Genomic DNA, 13312 nt, shown 5'->3' on the forward strand with positions numbered 1-13312 from the left:
ATCATTATTAATTAAAAACATCCAGAAACTAAACTTATTTAAGGAATATTCCAAAACATTATCAAACTATTAGACTATTTATTTTACATAGTTATACCATAAAGCCTCTATAAATTAATAATGTTAGGACTATGGTATTTTTTTTAATTTATTGAATTATTAAATTACAAAAAGTTTCATCTTTTAAATTTTTTTTTTAACTTTGAGTATTTTATTTATAAAATAAGAAAATAGTTGATTTTAACGTATAAACATTAATTAAATTTTAGAAGTTAGACTTTCATATTGTTTTATTATATTATTCGGTGTATATTTTTATGTTTCATAAAATTCAAATGAGATTTTAGTTATTTCCACTTAAAATTTAAGTTTCCTGCTAAAATTTTAATTTTCAGCTTAACGTTTATATTTTAAATTCTCGCTTAAAATTTAAGTCTTCCAAAGGCTTCTAGTGAAAATGTTATATGTTTGAACTTATTTAATGTTTGATCTTTTGTTAATTTGACTTTGTTTTTTTCGAAGTCTTGTCCATTAGTTGTAGTAAATTTGATTAAAGTTTTGTGTTAATGTGTTTTGCTACTGAAATTGTATCAAAAACTTCAATACTGTCAAGTACTTTTGGCAAGATAATATTGTAGACATGAACATATTTACCAAAAAAAATTCACTAACATCTTTTCAAATTTACAAAAGAATCCACAACTAAAAGAGTACACATACAAATCACAAAACAAATCATTCAACTTAAGTTCTATTATAGGGACTAGCCAAGGGAATTCAGTTTTTTTTTTGTTTTGGTTCCGGTTATGTTTCAATTTTTTTGTTCTTTGATTCTAGAGGTTTATGATCGGGCATTAAATTTTTTTGGTTTGGTTCTTTTTGGTTTTTACAGTTCTCGATTTGGTTCGGGTAGCAATTTTAGGAACCAACTAACATCTGAGATGATTCTGAATCCCATTCAGTTCTGATTTTCGGTTAAGTTGGGTTAAAAAGTCATAAATTAAGGTTTTTCGGATTAAATATCAGATTTTTCAAATTTTCGGATAAAATTTGAATAATTCAGGAAATTTTAAATATTCTAGATAAAAAGTATCTGGTAACTCATTTTTAGTAATTATGATTTAAAAAAATATTTTAAAATTATTTGATTATTTAACAACTAAATATAGTTAATATTTATAAGTATAGAAATTATATATAGAAATTTGAGTACCCATTTAATTTTTGGTTCGGTTCTGGTTAGGTCCATATTTGGTTTTGGTTTTTGGTTATAGAAATATAAGATCCATTGATAATGGAACGGATCCAAATGCAAACCAAACAGAACCTCCTTTCGGTTCGATTTGTTTCGGTTCTTTGGTTCCGGATACGTGCGTCCAGACCTCATAGGACGAAAGTAAAGAGATTAGCAAGCATGAATGAATAGTAGTCATCTCTACTGTTTTTGTTTTTTTGTTTTGTTTAATGCGGATGTGTGTGTTTTTGGAGTCTTACATAATTCATTTGGCCATAATTATAATTAAGCTTTGGTATTGGATATTGGTTTGGAGTAGATCTAATTGTACCCAATAAACATGCTATTTTGAGCCTTTAAAAAGCCCAAAGCGCCAAATAGTATATCAAATGACTTGTCTTTCCCTTTTTCTGTTTCAATTCAATTTGATTGATACCCACAACCACCAGAAACACTTGGTTTGAAACTTAAGTGAAAAGGCAGCTCAGACAAGAAGACAAAATGGAGTTTCTCATCATCATCATCCTCTTCCTTGTCTCTCTCCCTATCTTCATCTTCTTCATCTTCCCAAGGCAACCGTCCTCACACATCGGTTTCAAATCCTACCCGATCGTCGGCAGCATACCTGGACTGGTGAAAAACCGTCACCGTTTCCTCGATTGGACGGTAGAGACTCTGTCCAGATGTCCGACACAAACAGCTGTTTTCCGGCGACCAGGGAACCAACAGTTCGTCATGACGGCGAATCCAGCAAACGTCGAGTTCATGCTCAAGACGAAGTTCGATAGCTTCCCTAAAGGCGAGCGGTTCATCTCGTTTCTTGAAGATTTTCTTGGCCGTGGAATATTCAACTCCGACGGCGAGATGTGGTGGAAACAGAGGAAGACGGCGAGCTACGAGTTCAGTACTAGGTCGCTCCGTGACTTCGTTATGACCAACGTCACCGTCGAAATCAACACCAGGTATATCGATCTCAGCTTATCTAATTCACTTTCAGTCTCAGATGCTGAGACTTTCTCCGATCTAGGCTTGTTCCCCTCTTAGCCGCGGCGGCGACCGCCGGAGAATCCATAGACCTTCAAGATATATTGGAACGCTTTGCGTTCGATAACATCTGCAAGTTAGCATTCAACGTCGATGCCGCTTGCCTCGGCGACGACGGAGCAGACGGTGTAGAGTTCATGAGAGCCTTCGAGACGGCGGCGACGATCATCTCGAAACGGTTTCAGTCCGTGGTCTCGTATTCATGGAAGATCAAGAAGAAACTTGACATAGGATCAGAGAAGGTTCTGAGAGAATCAATCGTGACCGTCCATAAATTCGCAGCCGGTATCGTGCGTCACACGATTGATGATCAAGCTAGGTCAAGTAACACGAACGAGGATTTGCTTTCAAGGTTCATCAACATCGAGGAGATGAGTTCGCCGGAGCTGCTTCGTGATATTGTCATTAGTTTCATTCTCGCGGGACGAGACACGACATCCTCTGCTTTGAGCTGGTTCTTCTGGTTACTCTCTAAGCATCCAGAAGTGGAAGAGAAGATCAGACAAGAGCTGAACTCGATCAGGGCAAGAACAGGGAAACGTGTCGGAGAAGTTTACGGGTTTGAGGAGCTTAAACTGATGAACTATCTGCACGCAGCGATAACCGAATCTCTTAGGTTATATCCTCCTGTGCCAGTGGACACAATGAGTTGCGTTGAGGACAATGTATTACCTGATGGAACATTTGTTGGGAAAGCTTGGGGAATAAGTTACAACGCGTACGCTATGGGGAGGATGGAGAGTATTTGGGGGAAGGGTTGTGATAGGTTTGATCCAGAGAGGTGGATTGATGAAACAGATGGTGGGTTTAGAGGTGAGAATCCTTATAAGTTTCCGGTGTTTCATGCAGGACCAAGGATGTGTTTAGGTAAAGAGATGGCTTATATTCAGATGAAGTCGATAGTTGCGGCGGTGTTGGACAGGTTTGTTGTTGAGGTTCGAGTGAAGGAGCGTCCTGAGATTCTCTTGTCTATGACACTTAGAATGAAAGGTGGTTTGTTTGCTAGGATACATGAAAGAACCTGAGTTATTTGTTGGACAAGTTAGCTTTGGTCTACACTTTTATAATGTTTATGCTTTATTTACTGTTTACACTTTTATAAAGTAACGATCTTGGACCTTCAATATGTGTAATAAAAACTCATTTGGGTCTATTGGATTCGACTTACTTGCAAGAGTGAAAGAATATGTATGTTTTAGCTAAGATAGGTCTCCCTTCGGCTATATCACTCATATATGATATACGAACTATAGATTTTCGGCAATCAATATCTAGGGCCTGTCCTAAATATAGGCAAATGAAACATCTTCATATTACCTAAAATTTAAAAAATAATTTATATAGCCCGCCAAATTTTATACTAGAATTTTTTTTTTAATTAAAATTCTTAATAAATTCTATATATAGCTTCCAAAGTCTTACGTATATCCGCTCGTAGTCACAAGATGAAAGACTTCCGCTTGTAGAAGAACGCATGAGTAGGTCACATACTTCTCACCGCCAATAAGAACTAGTATGAAAACTCGGGACAGTGATTTTGTACCATAGATGTCTCCATCACTGCCTTCTCGGGGATCAACAAGCACAAGTACAACCATTGATGGAAATAGCTTGGTTGCGTCTGAGTTTTCTTTGCTAGAGCTGTTTTGATCTTTAGTTAGATTAGAATCAGATACTGGAAGACCACCAGAGAGGATTCTTCTGTTATTCTCTCCCTTGTGTGTATGTTGCTGAGTAGCTAGAGGGCAGGCATGATGGCTCCAGAGCTTGAGGAGACATCAAACAGAAACACTTTGGTACACGTCCCCTAAATGAACATTGGAACTAGTAGTGTATACATTTAACAAAATACGTGTTAACATATGCAAATGCAAACACTTTGTATACTCTGTTCAGTCTCTAGGAGAAGTTTTTTTTTTTTTATAAATTCTATCGGTTGATCCGGTCGGCCTTGGGAAGAACACACTTAGTGCTACAGAGTGGACTGGCTACTACACTGCCAAATCCGAATTCGGAATACCTTCCGACTAATGCAGAGGGTGAACCGATCATCTGTTACGATTCACCATGTAAACCACTTGGGCAAAAACCCAAGTCCAAACTGGCCAAGTAATGATAATTTAGTTCCACAGGGAATCGAACTCATAACTGATGTGGATACACACCAAGCTCCAAAAGATTGCCAATGGGATACCATCGCTTGGTTTAAGGAAGCATTTTCTACCAAGATTGTTTTCAATTATCTATTATAGTCGCTTGATGTCTTGTCATTAGGACTAACATATTGTTTTGATATTTATAAATTTTTTTTTTGTTTGGAACTGTTTCATAAACTTTCTGATTTTTAAATACATAAAATTAAGTGATTTAAAATGAGTTTAGTAGAAAACCAATTTTAACGTTTTCCATGATTTTTCCTTTTGTTTTGAGAGGTTGAAAGTTTCTGGTTTTGTTAATATCACATTTGGATAAGGCAATTTGGAAGACAAGAGAGTCTTCGGTCAACACAATTTGCTTATGACCAACGTCAAGCTACCTTAATCTTTTGAATATATGAGACTAAGTAACCAAAGAAACACCGAGTATCTTAGCAAAAATCTACATATTCTTTCATTCTTCCTCGTGATTGTTACCAATATTTGTTGGAGACTTAGCCAAAGAGTAACTAAAACATAGACATTATAAAAGCATAGACCAAGCCTAACTTGTCAAACAAGTAACTCAGGTTCTTTCATGTATCCTCACAAACAAACCACCTTTGATTCTAAGTGTCATAGATAACCGAATCTCAGGACGTTCCTTCTTCCCCGGAACCTCAACAACAAACCTGTCAAGCACAGCAGCAACTATCGATTTCATCTGAGTATAAGCCATCTCTTTACCTAAACACATCCTTGGTCCTGCATGAAACACCGGAAACTTGTAAGGATTCTCACCTCTAAACCCACCATTTGTTTCATCAATCCACCTCCCTGGATCAAACCTATCACAACCCTTCCCCCAGATACTCTCCATCCTCCCCATCGCGTAGGCGTTGTAACTTATTCCCCAAGCTTTCCCTACAAATGTCCCATCAGGCAATACATTGTCCTCAACACAACTCATTATTTCCACCGGCACAGGAGGATATAACCTAAGAGATTCGGTTATCGCTGCGTGCAGATAGTTCATCAGTTTAAGCTCCTCGTACCCGTAAACTTCACCGATTCGCTTCCCTGTTCTTTCCCTAATCGAGTTCAGCTCTTGTATGATTTTGTTTTCAACTTCTGGATGCTTAGAGAGCAACCAGAAGAACCAGCTCAAAGCAGAGGATGTTGTGTCTCGTCCCGCGAGTATGAAACTGATGACAATGTCACGCAGAAGCTCCGGCGAATTCATTTCCTCGATGTTGATGAACCTTGAAAGCAAATCCTCGTTCGTGTTGTTACTTGACCTAGCTTGATCAATCGTGTGACGCACGATATCGTCTGCGAATTTATGGACGGTCACGATTGATTCTCTCAGAAGCTTCTCCGATCCTATGTCAAGTTTCTTCTTGATCTTCCATGAATACGGGGTAACGGATTGAAACCTTTCCGAGATGATTGTGGCCGCTGTATCGAAGGCTCTCATGAACTCTACACCGTCTGCTCCGCCGTCTCCCAGGCAACCGGCATCGACGTTGAATGCTAACTTGCAGATGTTATCAAACGCAAAACGTTCCAATATATCTTGTAGGTCTATCGATTTTCCGGCGGTCGCCGCCGCGGATAACACCGGAATAAGCCTATATCGGAGAAAGTTTTAGCATGTGAGAGGACCTACTTAGAAAAAATATTATATATATAACAATGTAAAATGTTAATGCAAAATATAAAAAAAATGACAAAATTAATAGTTTGTAGAATGTTATAATTATATGTATATATATATATACTAGGTTAAGATCCACATCATGCGCTAAATGAAGTAATGTATGCAAATGATTTTTACAATATGGCTCCAACCACATATGCACAATGATTATAAAATACAAGTATTAATTGTAACTTATGTGTAAAAACGAGTTTTTAATTATAAAATAAGTATCACACAATATATACAAAAACAATCTTAAAAATACAATAAAATTATTATTATTTTCTTAATAAATTAAAACATCAAACGAAATCGGTTACAAATTACTGGCTCATATCTAGTATATAATAAATATTAAAATAATCTTTTAACTTATAGTAATTTAAAGGAATTTAAGTTAAGATTTTGTTTAAAGAAAAATAGTTTGTTATTTTGATTAAAATTAAATAATAATTTTACATTATAGACCTGGTGTTGATTTCGACGGTGACGTTGGTCATAACGAAGTCACGGAGAGACCTAGTACTGAACTCGTAGCTCGCCGTCTTCCTCTTTTTCCACCACATCTCGCCGTCGGAGTTGAAAATCCCGCGGCCAAGTAAATCCTCAAGAAGCGAGATGAACCGCTCGCCTTTAGGGAAGCTATCGAACTTCGTCTTGAGCATGAACTCTACGTTTGCTGGATTCGCTGTCATGACGAACTGTCTGTTCCCTGGTCGCCTGAAAACAGCTGTCTGTGTCGGACATTCGGACAGAATCTCTACCGTCCAATCGAGGAAACGGTGACGGTTTTTGACCAATCCAGGTAAGCTTCCGACAATGGGGTAGGATTTGAAACCGATATGTGAGGAAGGTTGCCTTGGGAAGATGAAGAAGATGAAGATAGGGAGAGAAACGAGGAAGAAGATGATGACGATGAGAAACTCCATTTTGTCTTCTTGTCCGAGCTGCCTTTTTCACATTAGTTTCAAACCAAGTGTTTGTGGTCGCGGGTATCAATCAAATTGAAACAGCAGAACAAGGAAAAAACATAAGTCATTTGATATATCATGGGCTTTTCGAGGGCCAAAATAGCATGTTTATTGGGTTCAATTCGATATTCTGAAATCAAATCCATAATTCGATATTTTTCCTGCTGCACATTATCATATATTATAGTTCAGTTTTACACTAGATTGCACGGAAGCTTCATCGAACGCCCAATTTTCCGCTTTGGAACCGAAATCGAAACTTTGTAGAAGCTCACGTAATCTGGCTTCTAAAACGCTTCTAAAATATTTTCTTTAAAAACACGTTGGAAGCTTCCGATTCTGTTTTGGAATCACGCTTCCATTTTTTAAGAACACAATGTCATAAATCAACCAAAAAAATAATATAAATTAACAGTTTTAATTTATATAAAATCTAAATTTTAATAGTAATGAAATAGAGAGAATTGAAATATATAAATTTTAAAACTAATACTATAAAGTATCTCTATGCATAGAGGTTTTTATTAAAGATATAGCATAGATTCAAATATATTGTGTCAATTATTTATTAAGTATTAAAAATATTTAATATAATAATTTCTTTTAAACTTTATTTATGTGTATTTTCACAGTTTCAATATGAAATCATTTCAAAATTATTATAAATGAATAAATGCTTAATTTTAAGTTTAAATCATATAATTTTTAGTCCTAAATTTTATAAAATTTTCTTATATTTTAATATATATATATATATATATATAAATGGATATACGCTTCCAATACGTATACACTTCCTAATTTTTTTAAAAATCTCGCTTCTGCAATTCCATATACTTCCGCTTCCACGAACCCGCTTCTGTTTTCTTGTAACACATGATTTTTACATCAAATTATATATTAAATAAATTATTTTATAATTAATTTTGTAGTTTGGTATAATTTTCTAAAACTTACAAAATAAAAATTTGAGATTATGTTCTACGGTGTTCTACAGACTACAAATTTTATATTCTACGAAAAATGACTTAGTAGAAATTGAAATCTACATTTTGTTAGTCAATCCAATTCGATTAAACTAAATAATTAACTATAGTTATCTAAGTATTTCTGGAATACACATTTTACGCTTAACCTATCATTCTAGATTTCGAAGAATAAGCAATGTACAAACGACTCAAAAGTCCTATTTTAGTAGAAACAGATTTCAAACCACGTGTCAACTTTCTACACCTAATATTCACTGCAATTTATGGATAATTCTGAACAAACCTGCAAAAATATAGAAAATGCAGTTATGAAAATATTTCCATATCTTTTGTATTTCCATAAATGGGAAATTGTGTTCAAACAGGGTATTGTGTTTAGGGCGTGAAACCACACTTGCTGAAAGAAATATTTTTAACTAACTAAATAAACTCACTGTTTCTTATAAAACATAAAAGTTTATAAATATCATTACAAAGAAATGAGAAGAGTTTGAAATTCATCACAAAAAAATTTAATCACAATTGTAATTTACAAACTATGACAACTAAGACGTTGCACATATCACAACCCAAATTCACTGTGTTCAAAATTAAGAACAATGTTTAGAGACTTTTCTTTTTATTTTTAAGTTTTTTAACATATATAACTAGATTTTGACCCGCGCGTAAAAGCGCGGATTTGTTTTTGAAATTAAATAAAATTTTAATGAATTTCTAAATAAGATAAAACATTGATCTGATAACATTTATTGGAGAATAAATCATACCAAACTGAAAAATCGAAACCAACATTAAAATAAATTTCATAAATAGCCAAGCAGATTCTATATCTTTGAAACCAATACTATGTGGATTAAAATTCTAAATAAAAAAAGAATCGTTTCAGTAATTTATTTACAAAATGTATATATAATATATTCCCAATAAAATACAATATATTCTGAAAATATATTCTAACAATAGACTTTCTTTAAAACGAATTCGAAATCAATAAAAGTGTTAATCAAGTAAATGAATATAATTAGCATATCGATAATATATTCTCTTTTGTTTTTCAAACTGATTGTTACAATCTAGGCAATATCAGCATTGATTTTAACAACCAAAATTTTAGTATTTATTTGAATGAAACGTTTCCAATATATTTTCTATTGTTTCCAATGTCTATACTATTGTTAATGAGCAAAAACCAGTTTCTCTTTTAATAAAATTATAGAAATTGACTAACAATACATGTTAGTTTCATTTAATGTTGTAATGAATTACCCATATTAGAACGTTAAACCTTTAATATTGCTACAACCCGTGGTTGGGATTAATAAGTGATGTATTGATAAGAAGTGTGTTTTAATAAAATGAAGTGTATCATGTGGTATAATATTTTCGTGTACCAAATAATGCGGTCTAATAAATAAAGTATATATGTGGTATAATCAAATAGTGAACAAAAAGATAAGGGTCTAATATATAAAAATATTGACTGAATGATTGTTAGAGAAATATAAGGTAATTAATTGTTAGTTGAAATTTAAAGTAAGATCAAAATATTATTAATTAATGAAAGGGTCCAAACAACCTTTTTAAGTAGATTTATTAAAACTCCTTCCCCTTTTAATAGTATTGATAATTTATCTAGGTATTTTATCCGCACATGCGGACATAATTTTTTACGAATACACAGACATAATCTTCTTACAAAAATTAGCATGATAACTTATTATTTATATTCTCAAAATGTTAAAGAAAACATCAAATTATTTATATATGCAAAAACAAATTATCGAAATATATAGGCTTATTATTTTGTTGAAATTTTAAAAACACTCACCTATTAAAATTATTATAGAAATTATACTTATACAAATATTTTTGCTTCATTGGTATTTAGTTATAATTTTATATCTTTTTAACTATAATATAAAATATTACTTCTAGAGAATAACAGAACAATATTTAAGAATTATCTTATTTTCTTATAAATATGTTTTTGATAATTTTATTATATTAAAATTGACCTTTAGAAAATTCATTAAGAAAAAACAATCTGTTTTGTTACATTTGGTGAACTCAAGTAGTTGCACCAACCAAATCGGTTTTTAATTTGATCTTTCCTTCAAAGATTCCCTTTTGAGACCTGGAAGATGAACGTTCACAATGTAATGCTCCCAGTCAATGCTTTTGATATCAAACTCAAACATCTCTATCTCTTCAATTGACATCTCCTGAATAAGACTCCTTGTATTGGTGTCATCAAACCTAGGATGCTAACCAAGAGTCAGTAATCTAATAGCTTTTTGTTTAATAAAATAACAAGTCCAAGTATGTTACTTACCGAGCTTGAAAGAACGTGTAAGGCTCATATGTTCTTGCTAGGGACACAAAATAGTCTAGTATCCTTTTTCCCTTGAAGCTCAATGTGGTATGTGACTCTTCTGCTTCGCCACCTTCATTCTTAGTTCCTCTTTCCTGTTTTGCTATTATGTCGAATACAGAGGAGGTGAAACCATCTAAGGAACTGTGGAATTTCCATCGCGCTAAGTCTATTACTGTCAATGGAAAGTCACACAAATGTTGATAACAGAGGTCCATATACTCGCCAGCTCGTAGGGGATGCGCATGAGATGAAGAAGTGACATTGTAAACTTTGAGATCGGAGTTTCCACAACCATGCTTTGCCATTGCTGCTATTGTTGCGTTCACAACCATATCAACAGGTATAATGTCCAAAAAAGATTGAGAATCTCCCCAGAAGCCAGAAATTTGGCCTTTACCATAGGCCAAGATCATTGGATCAGTCATCCTGTGTTTTTTAAAAACCAAATGAAAATATATAAAATAAGAAAATCTAATCCCTTAGTCTTTAACAATGAAAATCTTTAACCTTATTCCTTGGAGCCAGCCAGGGAAAGGCTCCTTGTAAGAGCTTTCTATAATACTAGGCCTTATGATCACTACAGGCGCATCTTCTCGCATGGTTTGGATTAATGTCTCACCCATTGCTTTTGTGAACGTGTAAGTGTTTTCCCAGCCGTAGTGCTGAGCTCTAAGGTAAAAAAAAAACATATTGTTTCAGATTTTATTGACATAATAATGTGCAAAGAGTATATTTTCCCCTTCATCCTCACCTTTGGATACCAAGTTCTTTCAGCTTCTTGATTTCTCCACTGCCATGCAACTTTCTCACAGCTTCTGAAGCTAATTTCAGCTCATGTTCGATGTTCAAGTCAGAAGTTATGTTTTTTCCAATGCAGAGAGGAGTCTCTAGTACTGTTCCCTCTTTCTTGCCAGTCACATAAGCTATATAACAAAAATCAAAAGAAAATTTAAACTATATATATATATATATTTTTTTTTTTTGAAATTTCTCTTACGGTTATGGAACAACTTTATCGAATGAATGTAAAATTTATTCAGTTTTAGAACATCAATTGCATCTATTTTAGAAAATGTTTGAAGAAATGGACCAATAAACCATGTGGAATAATCTTTATAGGCAAAAAATAAACTCATACCAGTTGAGATATGGAGAAACAGTTTCAGTTTCTTGCAGTCTTTGGCAAAGCTCAAGAGCCGACCAGGTCCAAGAGCGTTGACATTTAAAGCAAGGTCGTATCTGTATGAGTTTGCTTGGGTTAGCAGCAACTTGTTTGTTTGTAAGTAAACAAGTAGAACAGAAAAAAAAATTACAAAGTAAGAAGTAGAAACATAGTAAACACCTGTCGTCAAATGTCGTGCGACCTGCACAGCTGATAACGACATCAATCTCGCCACTAATATTGGCTGCTATTTCAGAGCCGATCCCCAGATTGTCTTCTCCTATGTCTCCAATTATTGGAATCAACTTGCTTTTCATAAATTCTTCATAAGATCTCCCATGCATTTGCTTCAAATGATTGAACAGATCCGAGGTTATGATCTGCGTGGAACAAATGGATACAATTTTTTTTAAATGGATACAAATTTGATTTGGAGAAAGGCAAAAAAGAAAGAAAGTAAGGATGAGACTGAAAACAAAACCTCATCATAGAGTCTCTTGTTGGCTGATTCTTGATCCTTGGATTTTATCAGAATGAATATCTTCCCAATATCAGGACTTGCCCTCAATAATTTCTCAATCAGCACTGCAACAGAAAAAAAATCAGTTTAACTGGACAAGAAGAAAACTCTGTTTTAGGTTTTGTCTTACCTTTACCAAGAAAACCAGTTGCACCGGTAATAAGATAGGTTTTTCCTTTCAAGAAACGGATGATTCCAACTCCATCACTGACACTATTTGGTTCTGGCTCAGGCGATACAGCTTTGTACGATGTTTCACGATAGCAACAAGAAGTTTGGACTCTACGTGTGATCGACTGTGGCAAACGACAAGCCAAGAAGTGGTTCGGTCTGCTGAGGAAAGAGGAGAAGAAGCGGACACCATGCAACTTGACGGCCTTGCTTGTGGCCAGCAGATTTGTTGTCATTGCCATCTTTAGAAGAAGAAAAATGTGAAGCTTTTAGTTTTTTTTTTTCCTTTTTATGGAAGGCTTTTGTGTGGGAATGAGAATATATATAGGAAAAATTACAAAGGAAGTTAATGCGGTTAGGTCTCCAGTAAGATGTCACATAGTTGGATCCATTGGTGAACCTAGGCCTGGGCAAAAAAACCGGAACTATAAAGCCGAACCGGAACCAAACCAAAATACCCAAAATCAGAACCGGACCAAAACTCTCAAATACCAAAACGGTTTTTATATTTCTCTATCTGAAATAACCGAACCGAACCGAGAACCGAACGGGTACCCAAAAATGTAAAGTATTAGTTATATATATATATATATATATATATATATATATATATACATATAATATAACTAAATATATAATTTTAATTTATAGATCTGTTAAAGTATCCGAAAATAGTTGAAGATAATAAATTATTATAAAATATCCGAATTATCCGAAAGTATCTGAAACTATCTGGATAGTTTTATCTGAAATATCCAAAATAATATGAAATATCTGAAATTCTTAGCTAAATCATTCTAATTATTTGATATTTTATTCTAAATAACCGAAATTTTATCTGAATTATCCGAACTATCCAAACCCCAACCGGAACCAAATGAGAACCGAATATTTTCTGGGTATTTTCCGGTTTCTAGTTTTAGTATCCAAACCAAACCAAACCCGAAACTATCTGAACCGAATCAAACCGAAAATAAGTCGAGTAGTAAATGGATCCTCTAGCCCTCTAC

The 13312-nt window shown here is 34.1% G+C and overlaps 3 protein-coding genes across 5 annotated transcripts; 1 reads left to right on the forward strand and 2 right to left on the reverse strand.

The window, feature by feature from the left end:
• Nucleotides 1–1639: 1639 nt before the first annotated feature.
• Nucleotides 1640–3431, forward strand: LOC106355536 (cytochrome P450 94B3-like). The gene is made up of 2 exons (XM_048737041.1): nucleotides 1640–2196; nucleotides 2262–3431. Exons 1-2 carry the CDS (start codon nucleotides 1736–1738, stop codon nucleotides 3301–3303), a joined length of 1503 nt encoding a protein of 500 aa, XP_048592998.1. The 5' UTR covers nucleotides 1640–1735; the 3' UTR covers nucleotides 3304–3431.
• Nucleotides 3432–4811: 1380 nt separating this feature from the next.
• On the reverse strand, nucleotides 4812–7123 carry LOC106352922 (cytochrome P450 94B3-like). Its single transcript, XM_048737040.1, has 2 exons — nucleotides 6584–7123; nucleotides 4812–6044 (listed from the first exon to the last, which is right to left on the reverse strand). Exons 1-2 carry the CDS (start codon nucleotides 7042–7044, stop codon nucleotides 5000–5002), a joined length of 1506 nt encoding a protein of 501 aa, XP_048592997.1. The 5' UTR covers nucleotides 7045–7123; the 3' UTR covers nucleotides 4812–4999.
• A 2904-nt stretch (nucleotides 7124–10027) lies between these two features.
• Nucleotides 10028–12604, reverse strand: LOC106356741 (fatty acyl-CoA reductase 6, chloroplastic). Of its 3 annotated transcripts, none has more exons than XM_048737047.1 (8): nucleotides 12268–12604; nucleotides 12093–12196; nucleotides 11792–11991; nucleotides 11588–11688; nucleotides 11201–11372; nucleotides 10957–11118; nucleotides 10408–10875; nucleotides 10028–10331 (listed from the first exon to the last, which is right to left on the reverse strand). In XM_048737047.1, exons 1-8 carry the CDS (start codon nucleotides 12542–12544, stop codon nucleotides 10172–10174), a joined length of 1644 nt encoding a protein of 547 aa, XP_048593004.1. In that variant the 5' UTR covers nucleotides 12545–12604; the 3' UTR covers nucleotides 10028–10171. The 3 variants fall into 3 exon arrangements, with proteins under 3 accessions (XP_048593004.1, XP_048593003.1, XP_048593005.1); XM_048737046.1 differs by having other exon boundaries at nucleotides 12262–12604; XM_048737048.1 differs by having other exon boundaries at nucleotides 10028–10339; nucleotides 12262–12604.
• Between the last annotated feature and the right edge of the window lie 708 nt (nucleotides 12605–13312).

Source organism: Brassica napus, chromosome A7 (genome assembly GCF_020379485.1).
Source record: "Brassica napus cultivar Da-Ae chromosome A7, Da-Ae, whole genome shotgun sequence".
NCBI lineage: Eukaryota > Viridiplantae > Streptophyta > Magnoliopsida > Brassicales > Brassicaceae > Brassica > Brassica napus.

Excerpts from the sequence above, each read along its gene's own strand:
- LOC106355536 (XM_048737041.1), top strand. The coding sequence starts at position 1,736 with ATGGAGTTTCTCATCATCATCATCCTCTTCCTTGTCTCTCTCCCTATC. Across the intron at positions 2,197-2,261 it reads ACCGTCGAAATCAACACCAG|GCTTGTTCCCCTCTTAGCCG; the intron begins GTATATCGATCT and ends TCTCCGATCTAG.
- LOC106352922 (XM_048737040.1), bottom strand. The coding sequence starts at position 7,044 with ATGGAGTTTCTCATCGTCATCATCTTCTTCCTCGTTTCTCTCCCTATC. Across the intron at positions 6,045-6,583 it reads ACCGTCGAAATCAACACCAG|GCTTATTCCGGTGTTATCCG; the intron begins GTCTATAATGTA and ends TCTCCGATATAG.
- LOC106356741 (XM_048737046.1), bottom strand. The coding sequence starts at position 12,544 with ATGGCAATGACAACAAATCTGCTGGCCACAAGCAAGGCCGTCAAGTTG. Across the intron at positions 11,373-11,587 it reads GTTTCTCCATATCTCAACTG|CTTATGTGACTGGCAAGAAA; the intron begins GTATGAGTTTAT and ends TTTGTTATATAG. Across the intron at positions 10,332-10,407 it reads TACACGTTCTTTCAAGCTCG|GTTTGATGACACCAATACAA; the intron begins GTAAGTAACATA and ends TTAGCATCCTAG.